This window comes from Phoxinus phoxinus, assembly GCF_949152265.1.
Source record: "Phoxinus phoxinus genome assembly, chromosome: 2".
Classification (NCBI taxonomy): Eukaryota; Metazoa; Chordata; class Actinopteri; order Cypriniformes; family Leuciscidae; genus Phoxinus; species Phoxinus phoxinus.
The window spans coordinates 39,308,054-39,332,487 of record NC_136877.1 but is presented as its reverse complement, the minus strand read 5'-3'; the positions used below and the strand labels follow the sequence as shown (position 1 = coordinate 39,332,487).

General features: G+C 38.8%; 1 protein-coding gene across 4 annotated transcripts in view; it reads left to right on the top strand.

Moving 5' to 3' along the window:
• Positions 1-23,359, top strand: part of exoc6b (exocyst complex component 6B) — a 90,680-nt gene extending 67,321 nt beyond the window's left edge. For 2 of the 4 annotated variants that reach the window (XM_079605199.1, XM_079605198.1), the window contains exons 21-22: positions 16,975-17,087; positions 21,489-23,359. In XM_079605199.1, coding sequence (XP_079461325.1) covers positions 16,975-17,087; positions 21,489-21,615 — 240 coding nt within the window. In that variant the 3' untranslated portion in view covers positions 21,616-23,359. The remainder of the gene's footprint in view (positions 1-16,974; positions 17,088-21,488) is intronic. The other 2 variants (XM_079605197.1, XM_079605196.1) reach the window with 1 other exon arrangement.
• Positions 23,360-24,434: the final 1,075 nt, after the last annotated feature.

Here is a 24,434-nt window from a genome sequence, read left to right as displayed (position 1 = left end):
GCCTCAACCTTAAAAGACAAAATGTATATATTGTATCAGGTCATGCATCAAGACATAAGTACAGTTTTTCTTTTTTTGGGACGTGTCAAATTTCAAACACGTCATGAAAGTAAAAAAAAAAAGGCTGGTAAGAAGTATGTAGCATATGCGTGTTTGTCAATTCCGAGATCTAGAGGGAAACAATAATAGTGGGGTTATAAGGGTCCATATTTGGGACCCCCTCCCTTGTTGCCGAAGTGGCCAACCTGGGCGGGTGTCAGGGACTGAGAGGGGATGACGGATGGGCTGGATGCTCAGGGAGTACTGGATGAATGAGCTGACAGACAGTGACAGATAGCTCTTTCTTCCACTAAAACAATTCCGTTTTGTCCCGCCTGCCATCATGATGCAGTGCCACTTGTTTTCTATTTAGTTTTTTTTTTTTTTTTAAACCTGACTTCACCATGAAGGCGCTTGTGTGGTTTTGCTTTGTTTTGTTTTTTAAGAGAGGAGAAAAGAGGATGCTGAAGAAAAGAATGAACAAAATAGCCATTTTGCTTTTTTTTATGTCATGTTTTGCTTTTGAGCTGTCATGATGCATGACTCTCTACAAAGATATCTTTCATTATTAATACTGTTATTGTTATTATAATTTCAATAGCATCCGAAGTCGGTAGAGGTGCAGACTTCTCTCAAGAGGTGGCTTTTTAAAGGGGTTGTTCTGGTGATCAGAGACGTCAGAACTGTTCTGTCCCTCTGCGTGCCTGGCCCTGAATACGCCCGATAAATCAACCTGAAGGGCCCGTTTGTGTCCCGGTCTCCCGGGTCCTGGGATGGGGCTGCGGGTCAATCCTTCTGGAGATAGACAACGAAAAGGTCCGGAAGCTCTGGGAGGGGTTTTGGTGAGAGGCTGGAACCTGGATTCACTCTCCTATCTGAAAAGACAAGAATACAAAAAGAAAAGGACATCCAAATTATGCTTCAAAGTGCTTTAGACAGAGAGGAATAAGAGGATGGATGGAGGATGACGTGACGAACGACTTAATTCTCAGACGTTCTCATTCATTATTGCATTAATCTTTACTCTTCAGCCACATTCATATAGCAGGGAGATATGGTTGACAGTGCTGTTTGGAGTGCGAAATACGGTTGTGTTTGGTTATGAAGCAGTTACAATTCTTCAACCAAAATGCCTACCTGGAATTATATTGTGTCATGGCTGATTTTTCAGAGTGGGTTCATCTGTTATATGCTAAATTAATGTACATATAGCAAAAACACACAAAGGATGTAAGGATAGGATGGATATGATGCAAGTACGCAAGATATGACATAAGAACTGACTTCAGACACAATCAATTGTCAATCTAAAACACTGTGTGGCCTTCCTGTAATTTGACATTTCAAAATGTGAAGCATATAGAGGTGAAAGAAAATACTGAAGACTGATAAAACCTTCCTGTGTTTGACTTGCCTTCCAGTCTTTTTAGCAGATTTTCCAAGATTTGCAAAAATCTGACTGAGGAATCAGGAGGAGACATTATTATAAATGGTATGCTCCATGGTGCAGTTCTATATTTAGGAGTCTTATATTAGCAGATTAGGGAAGGTTTGTGGTGATGGGAACCCTTGGCTGGCCTTGGTGTGGGAGGCCTGCTGGCCTCTGTGGCGAAGCTGGGCCCCCAGCAGTGCACGTTCTCGGGGCTGCCGCATGCCTCAACTCTTGCGCTGGATCTTCTGCCTTCCCAAATTCCTCTGAGTTCTGAGGGGTGGGGGTGGAAAGAGCCTGCAGCCAGGCTTTGGTTAATGTGGAGGCCCTGATGGCTGAACAGTTTTTAGTGTATGAAGGGGTGGTCTAAATAGAGTTTGGCTAGATTTGACTAATTTGATGGTAAACTGCATATGGTTTTTGTCTGTCTTTATCTGTCTGTCTGATTTATTTATTCATCTGTTTGTCACTTTTTTTTCTGGCCGTATAATCTTCACACTTAAAGGATTTTTTAAAATCTTTTGTTTTGTTTTAACAAATCTTTCAAACAAGCCTTTGTCGTGCTAACATTCAAATATTGCCTTTAAAAATGCTTTTCTAGTAAAAAAAAATGATTCTATTTTACGTTCAAATTTGATATTGTGATTTTGCATTCATATTTATTACAAATTCACTTACTGAATCTGAATTTTTAAAACATTCTCATTTCAGTCATGAATGGTGCACAAACCTGCAGGGCTCAAAGTAATGTGGTGCTCTGGTATAGGTGCATAACCTACATTTGTGTCATAGAGGGTGATGGTTGAAGGTATGAGAGACATTATTTACATCTCTTGCTGCAGTGTCTCTCCTCCACACACTTCATGATTCATTCTGGGGCACTAGAAGTGCAGAGGGGGCGGGGATACATTTTCCTGGTCCCTTGAATTTAGGAACCATGAGGCTGCTAAGCATTCCTGTGGCCTGTCCACAGGCATTATCCTAGTATTCCTGGAACGTTGTTAAAAGGATTCAATGTAAAATGCATTTCCCCTCTCTAACCCCTTCCATTCCTTTCTCTTAGTCCTTGGCGGTGAAAGCCTAACACCAGTGACACCACTAGAGGCTTATGCTTGCATCCTTCTGAACCCTATGGGCACCTTATTAGTGTCCATACGATTCTAGCTAGCCAACTGCAGCTCTGTCTGATTTCTTTTACCTCTATTTTTTGACTCTGACATCACTTTTCTCTCGTGATTGTGATAACTCTGTTCTGCTGTCAAAGTTGGTTATGTTGGTTTAAGTGTGGTTTGATGCTTGCACAGAAACGAATGATTGAAATGTAATCCGTATAATGTTCTGGCACCATCTAATGATTTAATATTCTCAGGGTTATTTTGGAGTCTGTTTGTATTCCTTTATATTTTTATGTGTGTGTTTGGTAATCGCTAAACAAACTCAGAGTCTGCTAGTGACCCATAGTGAAAAAATGTTGTTCCGGCAACAGGGTGCAAGGCGGGGACATGTTGGCGAGCCAGAAATTTTAACACCACCACCACCCCCTCCACCCCGAAAGGAGTTCACTGCGGTTTAAGAAAATTTGCTGCTTGCTCCCAAATCTCAGTCAGCAACCTTCTCTAGAGAGTCAGGGAATCTGGAGAATGTTCCTTCAGTTATAATGACTTCTTGTAACAAAATTTGATATTTTGTTCTTCTCAAACTTCAATCTGTAGTTCTTACCCGTGTAGGCGATTTGATGTTATACATGATTTTTTTTCTTTAAAAAAAAAATCTTTATTTTATCTTTTCTTTATTTTAATTTCTATAACAAATCCATCTTCCAAACCACGTTTTTGGTTTATCCTGAATCACTACGGTATGTCTATATTCTGACTATTTTAGACAGAGCGGGATGCCAACCGCATAACGCATAAGTACATAAACAGAAAGAAGTAGCTCCGGCTACAACGTTCTTCTTCAAGGAGCATGCAATTTTATTTATTAACCTCAAGAGTGCCAAAAGGGTGATTACAAAAAAAAAAAATTATCACAGTTTCCACAAAAATATTAAATAACTGTTTTCTATTTTAATATATTTTAATGTAATGGATCATTTATTCCTGTGATGGCATGGTTGTGTTTTTAGATGCCATTACTCCCATCTTCAGTGTCGCATGATCCTTTACAAATCACTCTAATGTGCTGATTTGGTGCTTGAAAAACATTTCTTATTGTTATAAAAGTTGAAAACAGTTGTTTAATATTTTTGTGGAAACTGATTAATTGTTTTTTTTTAAAGGATTCTTTGATGATTAGAAAGTTCAATAGAACAGAATTTTCTTGGAACAATGTGAACGTATTTACTGTCATTTTGATCAATTAAATGCGAACTTGCACAATAAAATTAAATTAACAAAATAAATAATTCTGACCCAAAAACTTTGAACAGTGGATGTTCCCTATTGTAGTTTATTATTAGTTTTTTTTTTTAAACTCTTGTATATTTTTTTCTGATTTGGACGCTATAATTAATCTTCATATTGTTTGTGGTACAGTATAGGAGGAAGTTCACCGGTTCAGAGAAATGACTAACGGGACTGTCCCATTCAAGGAACACTTGCAGTATTAATGTATCATTTGTTTCAGACAGTTCCCCAACATGTGCCAACATGCAGGTTTTGGGGGAAAATGGATCTATTCATGACATCACATTCTATTAACAGTTTCTATCAGAGTAAAACTGAAAGGCTAAGACCTTGCACTTTGAAAAGTCAAAGCGAAAGCAAACTGCCATTAAACATTGATTAATGACGAGACACAATGTGATCATTATTGAAACAGTGGAAATTCTGGCTATTAGATGAGTGAGCATATGGTGTATATAAATGTTACTTTGGAAATCGAAACCGAACTCTATCTAGATGTGGGATTTCCAACCGTTTCCAAAATTGCCGTTTGGTATTTCCCTGTCAAGCAATATGCCTTTGGGAGTGTGAATCACTGCAGCAAAATGTTCATCTGCTCTCTGTGGGATTGCAGCTGTTATGCCACCTTCTCTTGTACACTCCATCACTACAGTCAACACTGTTCTGGTTGCATATGTTTTTTGTATTTAGAGAGATAGTTCACCCAAAATTAAAAAATAACAATATTGGACATTATATAGATGACACAATTTTTTTTTTTTTTATAAATGTATATTATTTTGTGTTCCAGAGAACAAAAAAGTCATTCAGGTTTAGAACAACATAAGGGTGAGTAAATGACAACAGGACTTTTTTTGGGTGAACTTTTCCTTAAAATTGTCCTAATATTTTGAGCTCTGAAAGACACATTAAGCCATTGTGCTCATGTAGATGATGCAAATCCAATTTCCTACCCTGTCTCCACAAACAAAAGAGCCAAAAATGCTTGAATTAAGATTTAAAAAATGATTTAATCCTTAAAGGACAAGTTCGGTATTTTACACTTAAAGCCCTATTTACAGATCGTATCTGATGAAATATAACGGTTAAGTTTAAAATTTGGACACATGCTCCTGTCCCGAGAATTTTGGGTTTATTTCGCTTCCCCCCCACCCCCACACAATGGTTGTCTATGGCCACTGGAAGATTCCTTCCTAAAACACATTAAACTTTCGTTTACAAAGACGTGAAACTCACCGAGTGGTCAGGGGTGTTCACTGATACGGGCCCAAAAAAAAACGCTGAAAAAGATGCATTCCAACAGGTTTTATCGTAGTTTTTGTCCAACTGCATTGATTGTATTGAATGTGCTGTGTGAGGTACGGTATTACTCCGCCGCTTCTTCTTCTGCTTCTTCTGTGTATTAAATGAAATGCCAGCGGTTTGCTTGCAATCGGCAAAGGTGCATTATCGCCACCAACTGGTGTCTATTATTCAAGCTCTCAACGGAAGAATCTGGGTGTGACGCGTTTGGCAAAATAGGTCCACAAACGCTAAATAAAACTAAAATTCTCGGGACAGGAGCATGTGTCCAAATTTTAATCTTATCCGTTCTATTTAATCAGATACGGTCTGTAAACAGGGCTTTAAGTGTAAAATACCGAACTTGTCCTTTAAGGACATTCTATTTCAACGTTAATAAGAATTCCAGTCAGTTTCTTGTCATCCACTGGCAGTTCAATGACCATGGACCTGATCTGTAAGGTTATTTTCCACCTTTAGAGGATAGGTGAGTTTAAGACCACCTTTGTCCCACATTCTCTTTCAGTGATGTCAGTAGGATGAACCGGAGTGTGTGTTTGTGTTTTTAATGGAGCCTCTCTGTCAACCACAGTCTCGCTGAACCTTAACCTGCCTGGTTCAGTAGCTGAGGTTAGGCAGTGAAGGTGCGCTGGAAAGAAGAGAGATTGAGGATGAAACCATATGGGCCGTGCTCTTCTCCTAACCCTGTTCAACTACAGCCTCCCACAGATCTGCTTTTTTGTGGTTCCTTTAGGGAGAGATAGAAAGTTTCAAAGAACCAAGACTGCCACAGAATCTCGATTGTACAAGCAAACCAGCTCTCCCAGATTTTCCTGTCTTTGCTTATGGAAAATATGTGAAAATGAATGAGAAGGAGTGGAAATGTAGGAAGGAGAAAGAAAAGGAAACGACACAGGCAGTGCTCTCCTCAGACCATTTCTCCATAGTCTCCCTAAACAAGCCAGTGACAGGTGTCACAGTTTAATCGTCCCCCATTTGCTTCCTCTCAATGCCCAGTGAGTGTGTCACGCTTAAATCCATCCCCCCTGCTCTTTCTCAATGGTGTGCTGGTGTGTGTCCGTGAAAGGCCTGTTTGAGGCGCTGTCATAGGTCTCCAGGGGTCAGACGGATGAGCTGCCCTGCTTGTATGGAGTCACTGAGGGAGCAGATATTCTCCGAGCAGGGGGTTGACATCTCTCTTTGCGGCAGGGTCCCATTCAGCCCTATGAGGATGGCACTGATATGCATCTTCTCTCTCACTCCAGCATGAACACAAACTGTCAACTGATTCTTGCTTCTCCAGCTTACCCTTTTCTTTCTTTCTCTCTCGAATCCTTAAAAAGGATAGTTCATCCAAAAATGAAAGTTATATCATCATTCCCTTACCTACATCATTCCAAACCTGTATGATTTTTCTTCTTCTTCTGTGGGACACAAACGATATCTTTCTGCATATTATGAAAGTCAACAGGATCCAGATTGTTCGAAGGTCCAAACATGACATCAAGGTACTGTGAAATTCATCCACACAACTGGTGTATCTGAAGTTACATGATCACTTTGTATGATGAACAAATCAGAATTTAAGCCTTTATTTACTTTCAAATCAAAACCAAAAATTAATCAACACATGCAGACCACATCAAGTCTGTCAAGATGTTTGGCCTCGTGATGTGCAAGAACCAGTGCGATTTGACATTAGTTGAAGTTTTTGTTGCCATGTTTGATTGTGTTGTGTGCATTGATCTATGCCTTTATTCAATCTAAGAGTAAATAAAGACTTTCACTCAGCGGCCATCTCTAAACGCTCGAATCATGACAGAAAACGGCATTTTTCAGGCTGGATCAAGCTAATGAGCATGCGCAGTGGGCTCTGATTTAGAAGGCAGGACTTATTCCGCCATATTGAGCGTTGCACTTTTACCCATTCAAAACAATACGAGCCATGCGTCTTGTTATTCTATATTCTATAGATCATGCCAATTGATCGTGTTGCTTCAAAGGAATATACCAGTTGAGTCGTGTGGATTAGTTTCATAGTACGTCTTTTTAGGAACAGAAATGTTTTGGACCCCATTGACTTTCATTATACGGACATAAACAGGGGAAATATCTTTTACTGTGTTCCATGTTTGGAACAACATGAGAGTGGGAAAATGATGACAGGATTTCCATTTTTGTGCAAACTATCCATTTAAATTAAACTTATTCTAAAAATGCTCGGAAACCGCTCCAGTTCAAAACAAGGCTTCCCGTTGTCCAGCTGCTGGACTGGAGCTCCACCACTTTTCAAATGTGTAGAATAGAATGTTTTTGTCTGTGTGTGTCATTTATGTGACCGGACCCACATATTTGTGGTTTTCCCTCAGTTCTGACCCTTGGTTCTGGTTACTTACACTGTAGGAGCACTTTCTTTAGTCAGTTTGGATGCATTTAACGTTCTTGTGCCTTATGTTCCTTTGTTTAAAAGCTTATTTATATATTCTGCTTGTCAAGCTGTATTTCGTTTTAAATTTAATTTTCTTGTTCTGTGGATTTTAGTACAGCTTGACATTCTGGTGTGGCCTTTTATTACCAAAACCTATTTTCTTGGGAGAGAGGAAAAGATGCAACCCAAAGAAAGAAGAATACTCTTACATGGTATCACAGGAGGTTACACACTTCCAGGAGGCAATAATTGGAGAACAAACACACTATCAGGGTTATAGGATAAAGAGACAGGTATACGATATAGGACAGGTAGAGGCAGGTAGATGTTTGTTTTTATTGATGATTTAAAAATTTTTTTTTATTATCGAATGTTATTGTGACACTGTGTTAAGGAGCAAACGCTTAAGGATTGGTGGTTCCCTGCAGCTTCCCTGCTTAAGAAGTTTTGTGTTTTTGGATGGATATATGGATGTTTGAAATGCCATCTATAGAATTTTCTATTCAGGTTCTATATTTCTCAGAATGAATTACCTGTGTTGAATTGCGCATGATTAACATCTCAAGAAACATAAGCATTTGTTTCCTCCCATGATGGAACACTTATACATATTTGATCTACAGAACGAAAGCTGTGCTCTCCTGGAAAATACTTCTTTTTTTTTCAGATGCACATAAATCATAATTTTTTAACACTACTTTCATATACATAATACTACTCAGCAACATTGTCGTGCGTAGTCATTTGAATGTTTTTATGCATGTTTGCTGCAAACTTCACCCATTGTATCATGTAGAGAGCACACAGCTGACAACTCTAAGTGATGAGGAAAGAGAATGGGGGAGCGAGTGGGAAGATACATGAATGTGACGTTTTGGACAGTGAACTCATTCTGGCCCTGGCGCACGCTGGCTGACCTTCCTCTAGTTAACAGCCAGAACTAGACCAGGTGTAATCACTTTCTCCAGCCTTCCGCCTGTCTTTCCGTCCAAGGGAGAGGGAGAGTGAGCGAGTAGGGGGTGGGCCAGTCGAGTGGCCTCCGGGCGACCCTGCTTGCATTCCCTCGGAGCCAGCGGACGATAAGCCTGACGTGCTATCTGTCTCGCTCTTTTTCCCTCTCCGTCTCTCACAGGCTCAGTTAGGATTGGCAGGTCGAGGAGGGTTTGTATGGTAAAGCAGCAAGTCTCTGTGTTATGCATGTTATACATGCTGGAATCGGGACAGAGAGAGGGGGGAGCTGACCCTCTGGTAACCTTGGCTTTGGTCCAGTCAGGGAGTCATCCAGGATCCAAAGTCTGAGCCGCTTACCCTGTACCATTTTAGATCAGCCCCGCGCCAGGGGCTATGCCCTCACGGGAGAGCCTGGGTAACGGGGGTACAGAAAAGAGACTGGTATTTTTTTTCCCTTTTACTCCTTTTTTTTTCTCTCTCTTCCCACCCCCTGTTTCTCTTTCCTCTATTTTTCTTAGCTTATTTTTCAATTCTCCTCCTCCTCCTGTGAATATCTACTTAAAGGCTTGACAGAAAGGTTGATTTACCGGTCTTGCCTCTTTAGCAATCTCCATCTCAACCCTCATCACCTTTTTACCGGAAAGCACAATGTGTTGTAGGCCATTTACAAATGCCAATTTGTTTGCCATTTAGTAAGGTAAATAGGATTTGGTAAATTCCGCTGGGATAACAAGCATCAACCTGACCCTTAGTTTAATTTTGTTTTGTTTCTCTCTCTCTCTCTCTCTCTCTCTCTCTTTCACTTTCTTTGGCAGCTGTTTATCTGTTTGTCTTTATGCTGTGGTGATCATGAGTAAGCAGTATTCAGTCTGTAGCCTCTCTTTGACCTTGATCATGAGGGCTATCAGAGTTCACGTCCATAGAGACAGCATCACGGCATCACCAAAAAAAACTTTCATCAGATTATAGCCTTATTCATGCCCTGTGAAAGGGGTAGGAGTTCTGTAATGCTGGTTTATTGTCTGTCACCACAACACGCGCACACAGATCCACATTCCATCTTCATTTTCCTACAGCAGCTGTAAGAGTAGGTTTGATTTGTCCATTTCCTGTAAGCCGTAAAAAGGACATTTTCTTATAAATATGAACGACGAGACACCCTTGGCATGAATATGTTTTCTGGAAACCGCTTTAACAAAAGACACTATGCGTGTCATGTTGTTAATAAAGCTGTTTTGAATTTCATTTTCATATTTGATTATTCCACTTAATTTCATCTTTTTACCACATTTAGGAATAGAGCGCAACATTCATTTTCCGGAAGTAAAAATCCCACAATTCTGAGAACTGCACTGTTTGGGGGCTTTTTTTAAAGTGTTTTTGAAAGTCTATTATTCTCACTAAGGCTGCATTTATTTGTTAAGTACAGTATTTAAATTTAAAATACCCGTTTAAGATATTTAAAAATATATAATTTATTCCTGTGACGGCAAAGCTGAATTTTCAGCAGTCATTACTTTAATCTTTTGTGTTATAATCATTCTAATGTGTTAATTCGGTCCTCAAGAAACATTTCTTATTATTATCAATGTTGCAAACAGTTGTGCAGTTTTGATGAATAGAAAGTTCAAAACAGCTATTAAAATCTTTTGAAAAAAAAAAAAAGTAAACCGTAAGTCTTTATTGTCTTTTGATCAATTTAGTGCATATTTTCTGAATAAAATTGTACATTTTTTGTAAGTATTGACCCCAAAATCTTTAGTAATTAATGTATATATAAACATATCCATATAAGTTATGAGTTTATGTACATACAGGTGAAACTCGAAAAATTTGAATATCGTGCAAAAATTCATTTATTTCAGTAATTCAACTTAAAAGGTGAAACAGATTGTTTGCATGATATTCAAATTTTTCGAGTTTCACCTGTATATAAACTTTTGTGCTTCATTTTGGCCTGTTACATAATTCGATTTTCCCTGTGATGTGTGAAGGCACAAATCTACTGTGTACTACTTCATTATTTTCCTCTGAATAACTGTCATTTATGTCTATATGAGTAATTAGATAACATGCTTAGATCAGGCGTAGAACATCATTCTGACCACATGTATTTAAAAATGTTAAAACCTTCTCTAGTAAATATTTCAATGTCATATTTTTTTCAATAACAATTGAAAAAAAAAATATTTTCAATATATTTCAATAACATTGTTCTGTGTTCCTTTTAGCTCTCTTTGCACATTGCAGACTCTTTTAGACGCTTGCTACTGGCTCGGCTCTGCCCATTCTGTCACACTTCTTCCCAAGCAATAACTAACCTTGTCGTAATAGACAGGAAGGTAAAAGGGAGGTCATGTCTTCCCCATGCCAGTGCCAAGTTCTTCAGTCTAACAGTTATTAATTACCACCAGCAACTCCTTTAAAATGGGTTGTGTGGAGAAATGGACAGTGAAAATGAGCTCATCCCCCAAATGCAAAATTTTACTGTTCGCACAAAAATACTGCTAATTTATTTGTTACCACTCATTCTTAGTTGATCTCTTCTAGATTGGACTGAAAGGGCTTGTGACTGTTTTGTTGTCATATTGACCTGGCAATAACTCTCTTTTCTGAATGGACAGGAAGTTGAAAGTGAGGCCACCTTTTCCCCTAGGCTAACGTAAACGGTCAAACGTCCATTAATTACAGTCGTAACTATTAAAATAGGTGTCAAAACAAGTCAACCAGAAGGTCACCGAAAGTATACAGAGGGACGTGCCAAATCATCTGTTCTGTGACCCAAATACTTAATATTTTCTGTAATATAATTTGTATTTACTTCATCATCTTTTTAAATAATTTTTATACTTTTGGTTAACTTTTTATAATACTTCAGTCACAGTTTGTCTTTGAAATCTCAGATGACAGAAAAATCAGATGACAATGAACCAGGTTTTAATAAGGCTTACTTCGGAAATATTTAAATCTTTCAGATATGGCTGAATCCAACAGAATGCAAAACTGTCCCACTTTCTCTATGACCGCTTCACCACACCATAACCCCCGAGATAACTCTTCCTTGTCTGAAGAGGACAGGAAGGTAAGTTTGAGGCCAAGTCTTCCCCAGACTATAGCTCCTTAGACGTCGTGGCCTCAGGAAAAGGGCTGTTTTTGCTTGTCCCTGATGTGGCTTGAAAACGGAGCGAACAGGGCTGATAACAGAACAATGACCCGAGTGGGGTTCAGCTCAGAGGCAGTGTATCGGCCACCGCAACCATCTCCATCTTGACCACCCTCTGACCCCAACCTCCCTCATGCTTTTCGTTCCCTCAGTAAATGTTCACTTTGCAGTTAGAGATTAGCAGTGTCCTGTAGTGACTTGTACTATACACACCCAGCAAGAGAATCTCTGTATCAATTAAGTATTGTCATTGAGTTGAAAAGGTGGAAAATGAATCTCATGAACTCTGTCCTGCTACAGCAATGTTTGTACCCTTTTTAATCAAGTTACGGCTGTCAGAATACTTCGGGCTGGAGCTTCTGCTCTCCCGAGATCCTCTGAAGCCCTCTTGAGACTTCTGGCCAGTCTTAATCATTTAGGTCTCTGCTTCTACTAATGTAATTAAATGAGCCACTCAGTTGTGGCACAGACCCACCGGCAGAAGGGAGCACAGCATCCTAGCAGAGCAGACCAATGGTAAGTGGTCATTGTTCATTTTTACACTCACTCTGATTTTACTCTGTTCAGAGTTCAGTGCAGGGTGAATTCTATTTAAATGAGAGCATCACTATGTCCTACTCACTCGGGAGTACTCTGGTGGGTACAGGTCATTACTGCCTCTTTTTGGTACACTCAGTTTAAAGACTTAAGTCCCATCCATTTTATTAGGTTGAAATGATAATATAGCAGCAAAATTCATAATGATAATTCATCCAGAAATTAAAATTTGGTCATCATTTATTCACCATAAAAACTGAGATGTTCTTCAAAAAATCTTTTGAGTTTATTTTGGATTGATTTATTCCTTCAAAATTGTGTTAGGATTGTTACTTGCATGTCTCCGTAACACTTAAGATTTCATACTCATATTGTCTATTGTACACTGTACATATTGTTTGTTGATTTTGTATATTGTGTATTTTTATATTCATTTGTTATCATTACTTAATGCATTAGATATAAAATTACTATGACTAATACCTAGTCATTTTTTTAATCAAAATGCCATAACTTGATCTTCCAGTCAAACAACAAACTTCTCTGCTTGACTTATCCGATCATTTAGTCAGCTTAGCCCTTTCTTACAGTCAACTGAAAGTTCAATTCACATACAACAGTCCCCACCCTGTACTTTTTACTTTTCGATAAATTGGGTGAGCGTCACAAAAGGAATAAAAGATCCGTTGCTACTTCTTTTACATTGCAACTTTAATATTGGCATAAATTAATAAATGCTATAGAAGTTTTCTTCTGTCATTGATAGCTATATACCTGTATTAACTAAAGATGAGTTATTGTAAAGTGCTGAACATGTTGTTCCTTCATTTTTATTCCCTCGTTTTGACTCATTTGAGACCTGCACAACAACCTGAGGCAGCAAATGGAGAGCAGGAGAAGAAGAAGAGGGAGTCTCTTCTTCTCCTGCTCTCCCTCTGCTGCCTCCTCTTCCTTCCCCTTTCCATAATTTTTCTCTTCCTCCTCCACATCATCTTTTTTCCATTATGGACCGCTTTATTTTCTTTTTGTCTTTCTTGTCTCTTATTCCTCTTCTCCACTTTCTCTCGTTTCGATTGACAGTTGCTGTCATTCCCAACACTGGTGCCTCTGGGACTTTGCCAGTTTAAAGTTGTTGTTTTTTCACAGACAGAGAAACATTGTTAATCTTTTCTGATTGACATGTCGTTTCCCTGCAGTTAAGAGCATGTTTGTTTGCATAGACTGAGATTTGTGTTTGAGTGTGTCATGCTTACTGTTTGCTGGACACTTCAGCGTAGATGGAGTCTAAGCCAGGATAACCTCTATGGATAACCTCTGACCTTGTGTGCTACTGCTATGTGGACTGAAATATGGCTTGAGAAACAGGGAGCCACTTTTCCCTTTTTCAGTACTCAGATACTGCTTATCATTTTCCTCCCAGTGGACTTTGACTGATGTTGAATGATGTTTTAGGTGCTCCTCCTTCCCTTTTTTTCTCTCTACATTCACATGATCCAGAGCCATGGATAGCTGAGCTAAGTGTTTTTGATTCAGACCTCTCTGTTGGTTACATGTGCAGGTTAATGTCAAGATAAGACCTGACTTTTCTCATTAACGTTAACAGATTTCTCACAGAAACTTCTAGAAATGATCATAAGCGGTGATGGTAGTAATATGAGGATCAGAATGCGTGTTAACTAGGCACATTAAGGGTTGAGTTAGATACCACCCGCTTGGTTGACTAGGGGTGGACAGGATGATTGGGGATCATAATTGTTAGTCATTCCATAAAGTTAGCAGCCCACCATCTGATATTTCACCAGTAAAATATGCTCTGATCCAAACTTTTCGAATGTTTAATTGTCATTATGTGCTCACTCTCATGTCATTCCAAACCCACAAGACTTTTGTTCATCTTCATTTTACTGACTACATCAAAGAAAACACTGAGCACTTAAAGGTGTTCTGGATCTCTCATGTTCGTATTTGCTTCTCCCAGCGGAGGTTTACTGTTGCTGTATCTGTATCGGATTTGCTCGTCGTTCACATTTATGACCGGTCACTTGAGCCCTATTTGCTGCGGTTCAAATCACAACACGCATACCAGCCTATTGTGACTCATCCCATGTTTAGAAGACATTTTATTAACATGAACCCCCCGAAGCTGTACTCTACCAGATAACTGCATAGGCATTTTTGAATATAGGCCAGGCAATCTGTATATTTAACTATAGAAACTTTGGCCTCTTTTTCTCTCTTCCTCCCTACTAGTTTGTTTTAGCAAAGTGGGGTTGTTGTTATTTCTTTATTAGGCTGATCTCTCTTTTCTATGCTGGTTATTATCAATGTTATCATTATTCAGGCTTAAGCTCAACTGACTTTGGCCTGCATGAGCCTCTGGGGCTGACGGCCCAGTTCCAGAACGCACTAAACAACACTGAGAGCCAGAGGGCAGCCAGAGGTGAGAGGAGAACTAACGAGAAAAGGAGTGCGAGGAGAAGGAATGGATGAATTAAAAGTGGCAGTGATGGCACAAAGAGAGAAACAAAACAATTCAGCATTAGTGACTAGAGAACACAAAACGAACCGACTTAGAGGTTAAGAATGTTATCCTTTAGTCTTAGTTTTACATTGCACCTCATTCGCATCGACTTCATGAAGTCATAATGAATAATTATACTCTATAGGCTGGTTATTCACAAGCCGTTTGTAGATGCTACTAGGTTACTAGGGCATAGGTAACTAGATCATTACATAAAAAACTCCCCACCAGAGCATTTTTAGATTTATTGCGCGAGTAAAGTGGCACATCAAACCTTGTTTTTCCAGAACACCGCCTGAAAGTGCAACAAGTCTAAGGGGAGAAAAGAATAACACGGCAGTCAATTCCCAACACCCCCAGGCTATTAACGAGAATAGTAATTCCTGCCGCGTTCCAAACAAACAAGTACGACGGTCGGAATAACTGTTATAAGCCCTTATCCAAACGGCCCAGAGAGGAGAGAGATGGTGTGAACGAGGGGTGACGCTGAGGCTGTGAGGGAAACGAGAGCAACACATCAATGTGCAACGTCATGTTTTTCTTTTTTCGCTCCCTTTCTCTCCATCATTCTTTCTTTTAGAAGAATGAGAGGAAGTGATAATCCAGCGCCCGCACGCCCCCGTGCCCCAGCTCCTCTCTAGCTTGGCCCTCTGTTTGTTCAGAAAGGGGCCGATAACACTGTCGGGGGTCACGGCGAGGTCAAAGAGAGAGACCGAGTGGAAGTTCATTGGGAGGTGAAGGCGGGGCGGAGAGGCAGAGCGGAAAGGTGAAACCCAGGTCATGGACGAGTTTGACACACTAGCTAGCGCTATGTGGAATGCAAGTGCATTCAGATTACAAATGACAGCGGCAAAACCTGGCCTCTTTTTCTCTCTCTCCTCTCCTCTCCTCTCCTCTCAGCCTTCCTCCCTTGGTGGGTCTGTATAGACCATGATAGCGGGAAGAAGAGAAAGGAAAAAACAAGATATGCATGCAAATCCCAAAATCACTTATCTCACGCAGGTGCTTATCTGCCATCGCACAGGGTGTGTGTGTGTGCATTGATTCATGAGAAGTTTTGTTTGAAAATACAGGTGGTTGAATCTGTTATTACATTTTTTATTTCAGTTGGACTAAAACAATACTTGCTCATGTAAATGCTTTAGTCTGACTGCCGGTCTTTTTTTTTTTTTTTTTTTTTTTTTTTGAAGTCGAAATAAAGCTGCGGTTGCATTTTCTGTTGTTCACCGAATTTTTGCTGGCCAAATTCAGTCATTTCAATAGTAATCCACACAATTGTGAATTCTCCATGCAGATTGCGCTATGGGTTGTAGATTGACCCAACTTAAAGTTGTTTGAATTGTGCTTTATATACCGCTACACTATTGCCGTTGAAAGTTAGCTCGACACCTTAGCAGAACTTGATAATGCGTGTATAGCGTGGCTTCATCCAGCACGTATACACTTTAATAAAAACTTCATTTCGCCTTAGCTTCGTGCTCTTCTGACATTTATTTAATAAATATTCATTGTATACTTACTTGGAAAGACAGATTATGACTGTAGCTCGACTTCATAAAAACCTGCTGTAGCTCAATAACGGTGCATTTAACATACTGCTGTCCTGGATGCCTTTTCCTTATGCACACATAGGCATATATGGTTTCATGTGTCCTTTATGCGTGTTTACGGTTGAATACAGAGGTGGTTGTGTATTCATTTGCTTCTTTTTTTTTTTCTGTTGGCAAGTTTTGATGACATGTTTGATTGTGTTTGTTTGCATTCCCAGCACTGGATCTGCGTCTAAATGTGTGTGTGTGTTTGTGCGAGTGGGTTTGTTTGGGAGGGAGGAATGTGCTCTGTTGTTTATTGAGCCAGTGCTGAGGGGTGCATTTTTGGCCAGGCTCCAGCAAGGTCAGTAGCTGGCCGGGTCAATCACGGGTCATTACCGGCCCATTATCGGGTCAGGTCCGGGTCAGAAAGAGCCCTGCATTCAGGGTGAAAGAGTGTAAATGGCTGTTCTCTCTTTAACCTCTCTCCATTCTCCTCTAATCCCCTGCTTTGTCATGTTGCTTTCCCCTGTGTCTCCTCTATAATCTCATTTAAGAGGCCCTGCTCACTTATGTAACATTGGGAGAAGTGAACTGGCCTGATCTAACAAGGGCCAGTGATGGTGTTTAATGCACTTTAATGATCTCTCTTTGTCTTGTCTTCCCTGCACCTCCACCATCCTGGTTTTAGTTACTGGATCTCTTCACTCAGTGGGACTGGTCCACGTATCTGGCTGACTACGGCCGACCCACCTGCAAGTACCTGCGAGTCAATCCTCACACGGCTCTGGCCCTCCTAGAGAAGTGAGTCTCACCCTGATCTCTTTCTCCTCTCATCTCTCATTCATCGAACCACATGCACTTACTTTAAGACATTTCAATGCAAACAGGTTTTTTCTCTTTCTCTCATTATCTTATGTGTTACTCATGAGTAGGATTTCTCGATCGTAAGTATCCTGCATTTTGTTGATGTGCCCTTACATTGGTGATTTTCATGAAATTTCCAGGTTATATTTTACCTCCCAAAATAAGAATAGGAAACAATATTTTACATAAAGAAAATAAATGGGTTTTCGTGTTTTGTGGAGACATCATGAATTTATAGTGTATAAACTGTACAGTATGTTCTGTCCCCAAACCCTAAGCCTACCCATGACTTACCCAAGATTTTCCAAAAACATCACTTAGTATAAGCAGTTTTCCTCAAGGGGACTAAAAAATGTGCCCACAAGGACTTCAGATATTGCCATCTTTGTGAGGGCATTTTTCCCATAATGTAGGGAATACCTGAACCTAACACACACACATAACAATAATAGTAATAAATTATATTTGTTTTGTTTTATTTCTTTTAATTTTGGGGGTAAAGTACGACCTGGACATTTCTTACAAGTTTTGTATAATCACTCACATGATCAGTGTGTAAAAAGTGTATGTTTGCAGGGTTTGGTTACCTTTATGATTTTTCTGTACGTTATGTACAAGAGTGAGTGTTAATGTCAGTGTTTGCATGCTGTTTATTAAAACTCAGTACATGTTTGCAGAATGTATGCATTACTCAATGTTGTGTGTGTGTATGTTTTCTAGACATGTTGTGACCTCGATCACTTCAAATTTTTCTGTCGCTCTCGGTTTCTTTCCCTCCTCCGTCTGTCCTCTTGTATCTGTGATATAAAACAGCAGTGGATTGGCAGGCATTACACAACAATCCCCCCCCCCCCCCCCCCACACACACATATCCGCCTGATCCCATTTGATCTGCACTTACCTCAGTCTTACCCTCTTGCCCCTCTTTCTCAGTGAAAGTGATCTGTATTATTTAGCCTGGCCAGAGTTAGCACACTAAACACGAATACACTATTCTGTCTGTCTGTCTGTCTGTATCTGTCTGTCTGTCTGTCTGTGTCTGCGTGTGTGTGTGGAATCAGAGCACGACCTGTTTGTTGAAGAGAAAAGCTTTCCTTTATTGGAGTGTACTTAAAAAGAAAAGTACAAAGCTTTTTAGTTACTTAGAGAGGGGAAATGAAGATTAAATATAAGAATATGAGTTTTAGTTTGTTTAAAAAACCTCATCCAATAAAATCATGATTGTTTGTAAGTGGAGGAAGCATCTGAACTAAGGAAATGAAGTCAGGGAAGCAGTGATGTGGTTTTGTATCACCTCATTGCAGGGATGGGCAATATATTTTACTGGTACTGGTTAAATGTCCCATTTTTGTACATCCAGAAGAGGAAAAATATAGTTGGGTGTATGTGGGGGTTTGGCAGAGTGGCAATGTTTAATCTGCAATTTGCCAATTCTATAATTTAAAGTGACATCAAAAACCACTAATCCCTTTACTCTAAGGCTATAAATATCACAATCGGCTCATTATTTAGTACAACGAAATAACTATGATCTTTCTCTAATAAGCATTTTAAATCAGTGCATTGACCTAGTGCTGTTTGCCACTGCACTGTAAACTAAATTATGATTTTTCACAAATCTTTTGTCAAATCAGCTTAGCTTCACAAACATTGTAAGGCTACTTTAAGTTAAACCAACAAATCATTTTTACAGTGTGATTGTGTCTTTAATAATTTCTGTGCATGATGTTAATCTAATGCCACATCCACAATAATACGTTTAAAAATGTTATATTAATATTTAAGTTAATACATTATTTAGATTAATATTTTCTAAAGTGTCTTCGCGTTCTGTTTTCGCTGGAGGAAAACAATAGTGTGATGAGGAGTGAACGCAGTGAAAAATGTACAGTGGAACCTGGTACCGGCAACATGTGAGAAGTGCATATGCAAGTGAGGGTACGCTACAGCTTAAAATATAGAAGTGCCTGTACTGTGTACCAGTCTGTAGCGTACCACTTCGAACTTGTTCTGATGGGGTCATAGACAGCCGGGAAGAAAAATGCCCCGAAAAAAAAGCACTTTAACTTTAGAGTGACTCAAATATATTTCAATAAATATATATATATATATATATATATATCAAATATGGTTTAATTTGGTTTTGTAAATGCTTAATAAAAATGCAATTTAAAAGTTGCATGTTGCAGTTCAAATTGTTTTTACTACATTTTTAAATATGAAAATGAATAGACTCTTGTGAATGTCAATTTCAAAAGTTCTAGTTCTCCATAGCAGCTATACACATTAGGCCAGTGCCCTCATCTTCAAATACATGGAGCAAAATTACACAAGGTAGAAGAAAATATGGGTTCAGTTCCAGTTAGAATAAACACGGTTTGTGCCAATTACAATGTTTTGCGCAGTGAGTTATCGGCAACCGAGAGCAGTCTGTCGTTTTAATATTTTTTTGTTTACAATAAACAATTTTGCTTTTTGGTCTGGTCGATACTAGCTAATCTCCGGTGCAAAATCCTTGCCGTAAGCAAAACCAGTTGAGAATCCCTTCTCTAATACTCTGTCCGCCTCCATCTCCACTTGTTTGTTGAACTCCAGAAGCGAGTCACAAACTCTCATGCTCAACAAAGCAAGCATTCCTCACTAGGCGGTGGTGATTCTTATCACCATGGTAATCACAGGCGGCTCTCTGTAAAAAAGCAGTGATGCACACTATGGCAATACAGTCATGTGTCCGTGGTGATGGCTATCTTGCTTAATAACTTTTATCCAATAAGACTCCCAGGATGAGTTGATAGAAAAAGAGCGATTGGATTTGTGGCTGGTGGTGTCATGAAATTGCTTCTGTAACAAATTGACTCTCTCTTTCACACAATTTGTAACTTGCATTGTGTTTGAAAGGTCTGTAAATGTTAATTAAATGGTTTATTTCAACAAAGTTTAGTTTTTGCCAAAAACTAATTTTCTACCCAATGTCTGACAGGCTGTTTTTGCTAATGTACCTTTTAAACTTCCATATGTACACCACCGTTCAAAAATGTAGGATCTTTCTTTAAGAAATTAATTTGATTCAGCAAGGATGCAAGATCTGTGCATTAGTGTGAATACAGCTTATTAGATCTCCCGCTGTCTATGATGTCATCAGTAAAGCTGAGAAAAAGAAAAATCATCAGCTCTTGACGTTCAATTCTCAATTCTGAACAAAATTGTTTTAATTTATATTTTTAATTTGTAAAAAGTTCTTAAATTACAAATGTAATCAAATAAAAAAAAGATTTTAGGACTTTCAAGTCGGTAAACGAATTAATTAATAATTTTAAAAAAAGAATAGTTTTGGAATCGGATTAGATCGTGAGGTGCCTAAAGATTCCCACCCCTATTAAGCAGTTTTCAAAATTGATAAGAAATAAGGAATAATTCTTGAGCTGCAAATCAGCATATTAGAATGATTTGAGGGTCAGCTTTGCAATCACAGGAATACATTACATTTTAAAATGTATTAAAATGGAGAACAGCTATTTTAAATGGACAACAGTTTATTTTACAGTTGACTGATCAAAAAGCATAAGAGACTTTTAAAAGCATAAAAAAATATTTTGAACAGTAGTGTAACTTTTGTTTTCATTGATGATTTGATGATTATTTTTTTTTTCAGTATCAAACGTGCAATGATTTTTTTTCCTGTTTTTCATGATATGCCTTCTTTAAAAGCGGACTACAGACTATGCAGAATAAAAGAATGTGCTTTTTTTTCAATGCCTTAATGATGATGGGTCACTTCAGTATTTTGTCAAACTCTGGTGCCTAGCTCTGCCACGGTTTGGCTGGTTTTCGAATGAGAGGAATGTGCATGCATTGGCTCAGTGATCTCCAGGCTACTGAGAATGAGCGTTTGGCACAAGCGGCAGGAAAGTGAGCAGGATCATTAGAACCTCCATGCAAGTCTGCTCCAAGGTTCCTGCATGAAAGCACCATTTGGAATGTCTTTCTTGACCACACAATGGTAGTCTCAGTTAAAGTCTGTGCCCTTCCTCGAGCTCTTTAGTGGGACAGCACCCTGTGACCAACATTACATTTGAGTTTAAGTGGCCACCCTGTCTAATCATATTCCTTGGCCAGTTTTCATATGAATGATGAATTTGGAAAGGTTATGTTGTAGTAAAGCCATCCTACTCTTTCATTCTCTGTTTGCCCTCTCTTTGTTCTCATTTATGAGCATTTCACACTGAGGAATATAGTACATGAAAGTCTAAACTATCAAAGTGAAAAAAACAATCTTTTGCATCTTCCTTTTTTCTGTTGTAATCTAATGATCTGATATGCTTCACTCATTGTGTGCAGGATGAAGGACACCAGCCGCAAGAACAACATGTTCGCTCAGTTCCGTAAAAACGAGCGGGACAAGCAGAAGCTTATAGACACTGTTGTCAAACAGCTGAAAAATCTCATCGCCACCAACCAAGCCTGAGAAAGCCAACACATCAGCGGACGGCCCACGTCCTGATGATTTGCCACCGTCAGAGCGTGTAGACCGCTTGCACATCTCCATTAGATGGGTATATTGTTCTTTTAACACAGACACTTGGACTGACAAACACATATTAATGCACCTCTCTGAAAGGTGCACCTGCTATACCATCCCGTGCCTGTGTGATATGGTGTCCATGTCTTCCTGTGTACTACCTGAACACATTAAGGACACCAAATCACATTTTGTTCTTTAAAACTGTTTTTTTTGCTGCGTTTTATTGTCTTATATTGTTCTTTTGTCACACTAACTTCCTGTCTCACAATTTGAATTGCCTTTACAACAGTTCTAAAGTATTATTTATCTCATTTTTGAATTTGACAACTACAGTTGCACTGTAATGTGGAGATTACTGAAATTGCTGCAAAGTTAAGGAAATTGGAACACTAACTAGGCTTGAATATTGCTGTCATAATTTGTCCAAGGGATAGTCCCCCCAAAAATGAAATATGTCATTAATTTGTATGACTGACTTTCTTCTGTGGAACACAAAAGGAGATACTTTGAGAAATGTCTCTTGTATGCATCTTCCCCATCTTTTTGTTTACCAACCATCTTCAAAATATTTTCTGTTGTGTTCTGCAGAAGAAAAAGTCACACAGGTTTGGGACAGCATGATGGTGAACGATTGATGACAGAATTGTCATTTTGGGTGAACTATCCCTTTAATATCTGTGAGAATATAAATGAATATTCTCACAGATGGGTCAAGGGTTCATGTGAGTGCAGATCATAATGAGGGAATACAGGGAATCCAGTTACTGCCCTTGTTAAATATTTAATGCATAGTAATTGTATACTAGACAATACTCCAGCTTTAGTCTGTTACAGCCAAGACGTAGATTATATTTGAATACCTTAAAGAATGACAGTTGTGTGGCAGCTTTGAAAACGATTAGTTTACCATATTCACAAAAATGACCAGATTAAGGTCAAGTTGTTTTTGATTGGACTTCCAATGTGCAGAATAGAGGCTTAAGTTTCTTGTATTTATTGATTGCAAATATAGCATTCAATGCGAGAACTGACTGAAGATGTGTAAGGCCTGGAACATACAATAATGTCTTTCGAGATAAAGACATTATACAAGAGCAGGCTTCTCAGCACATTTAAACGGTCATGAGTTTATGTACACCGCTGTACATTAAAACTAATATTAAATGCCTCTGTATTTAAACGGTGTCGTCTTGATAGGAATGAGGGTGCAATATTATATTCTCTCTTCAAATTGAACTGAGGGATTGTTTTGTTTGTTGTTGTTTAACGGGAGTTTTCTTTTTCTTTCATTTTTATGTTTACTGGCACAAAAGATGTATGTTTGAAGCCTGTCCCTTACAGTAGATGCAAAATTATTAAACCATAAAGGGAATTCTTCAGTTTTTGGGGCATAAGCAGTTTTCTGGATTCAGCTCTTCTTGTTTGTGCCTTGACTTTTTTTTTCCTCCCATGCCAATATTTGATTGATTGTTTTCAGCACAGCACCTGGCCTTAGACGTCTGAGCAGGGAATGGATGTGCTATGGTGTATGAGAGCGAGCGTGCATGAGAACATTCAGCCTTTGCAGACAGCTTAGATTGTAGATGCACTGTACAGATTGTTATATTAAACCACTAATGAATACTATAATACTAATAAATTCTGCAAATGCCGACAAATATGTAATAAATCGAGATTGTGTACGTTTATTTTGCATCTGCACATCAGTGGGCACAAAATAGCGGAATTGCAGTATGGAAACATGTGACACCCGTGTGTTCCACATGAGCGCCTTGCCAATAGATCAGTGTTATTTTAGTATTTACCATTATAGTATTTTTATATTTTCAGTTGTCTTTCAGTTAGTTTTAGTAATTTGACGTGGTTTTATAATTTTATTTGTTTTTCATATCTCTACTTAGCTTTTAGTTTTTAGTCATTTTAGCATTTCAACTTATTTGTATTTTTTTTTTATATAATTTTCTTATTTCAGTTCGTTGCCAAGATAGCATTTTCAAATTTTTAAGCTTTTCATCTAATATTTATATTTTAAATGTAATTTATTTCAATTAATGAAAATGATTTGTCTCAGTTTTAGTTAACAATAATAACACTGGTCCAGATGTGCACTAACCTCATGTCCATGGCTCTGATAAATGTTTATAAACAGTGACAGAATCTGATAATGGACTTTTGTTGTGACGTACATGAATATACAGATGGTACTCAACCAGAATGCCTATTACCGCCGCGACAGGCACCGCGGCAAAACTACCGCGGTAAAAATAATCCAGTCGCATTTCAAAGTCATTCGCGAAATGACCGCCAGGTGGCGCAGAGGGACATTGTGCAAAACAGCAGCTATTGCCGTATTTTGAAATGTAAGCGGGGTTAATGTCAATTAACAGATGAAATAGGCTACTATAGAACATTGTTTAGGACAGAAAAATAGAATCATAACTTAAAAATAGAGACGAGAACAATATAGCCTTTATTTCATATTGTAGCCTAGACGTCGGTGGGCGACATAAGCCTATTGCCCGTTGGGAGCAGCGTGATAAAATAATAATAATAACAAAAATAACGAACAAAAATAAATTAGGTGCAAAGAAGCTGATTATTTGTTTACTACTCTATTGAGGAATAAGACGAATGATGAGCGCTTCTCTGGAGAAGACTGGCTAAACCGGGCTATCTAAATGAGTATATTCATGGCCGAGTGGTAGTACTGACGTATCGGTCATTAGGATGACTCCGGTTCGAATCCCGAACAAACAAAGACT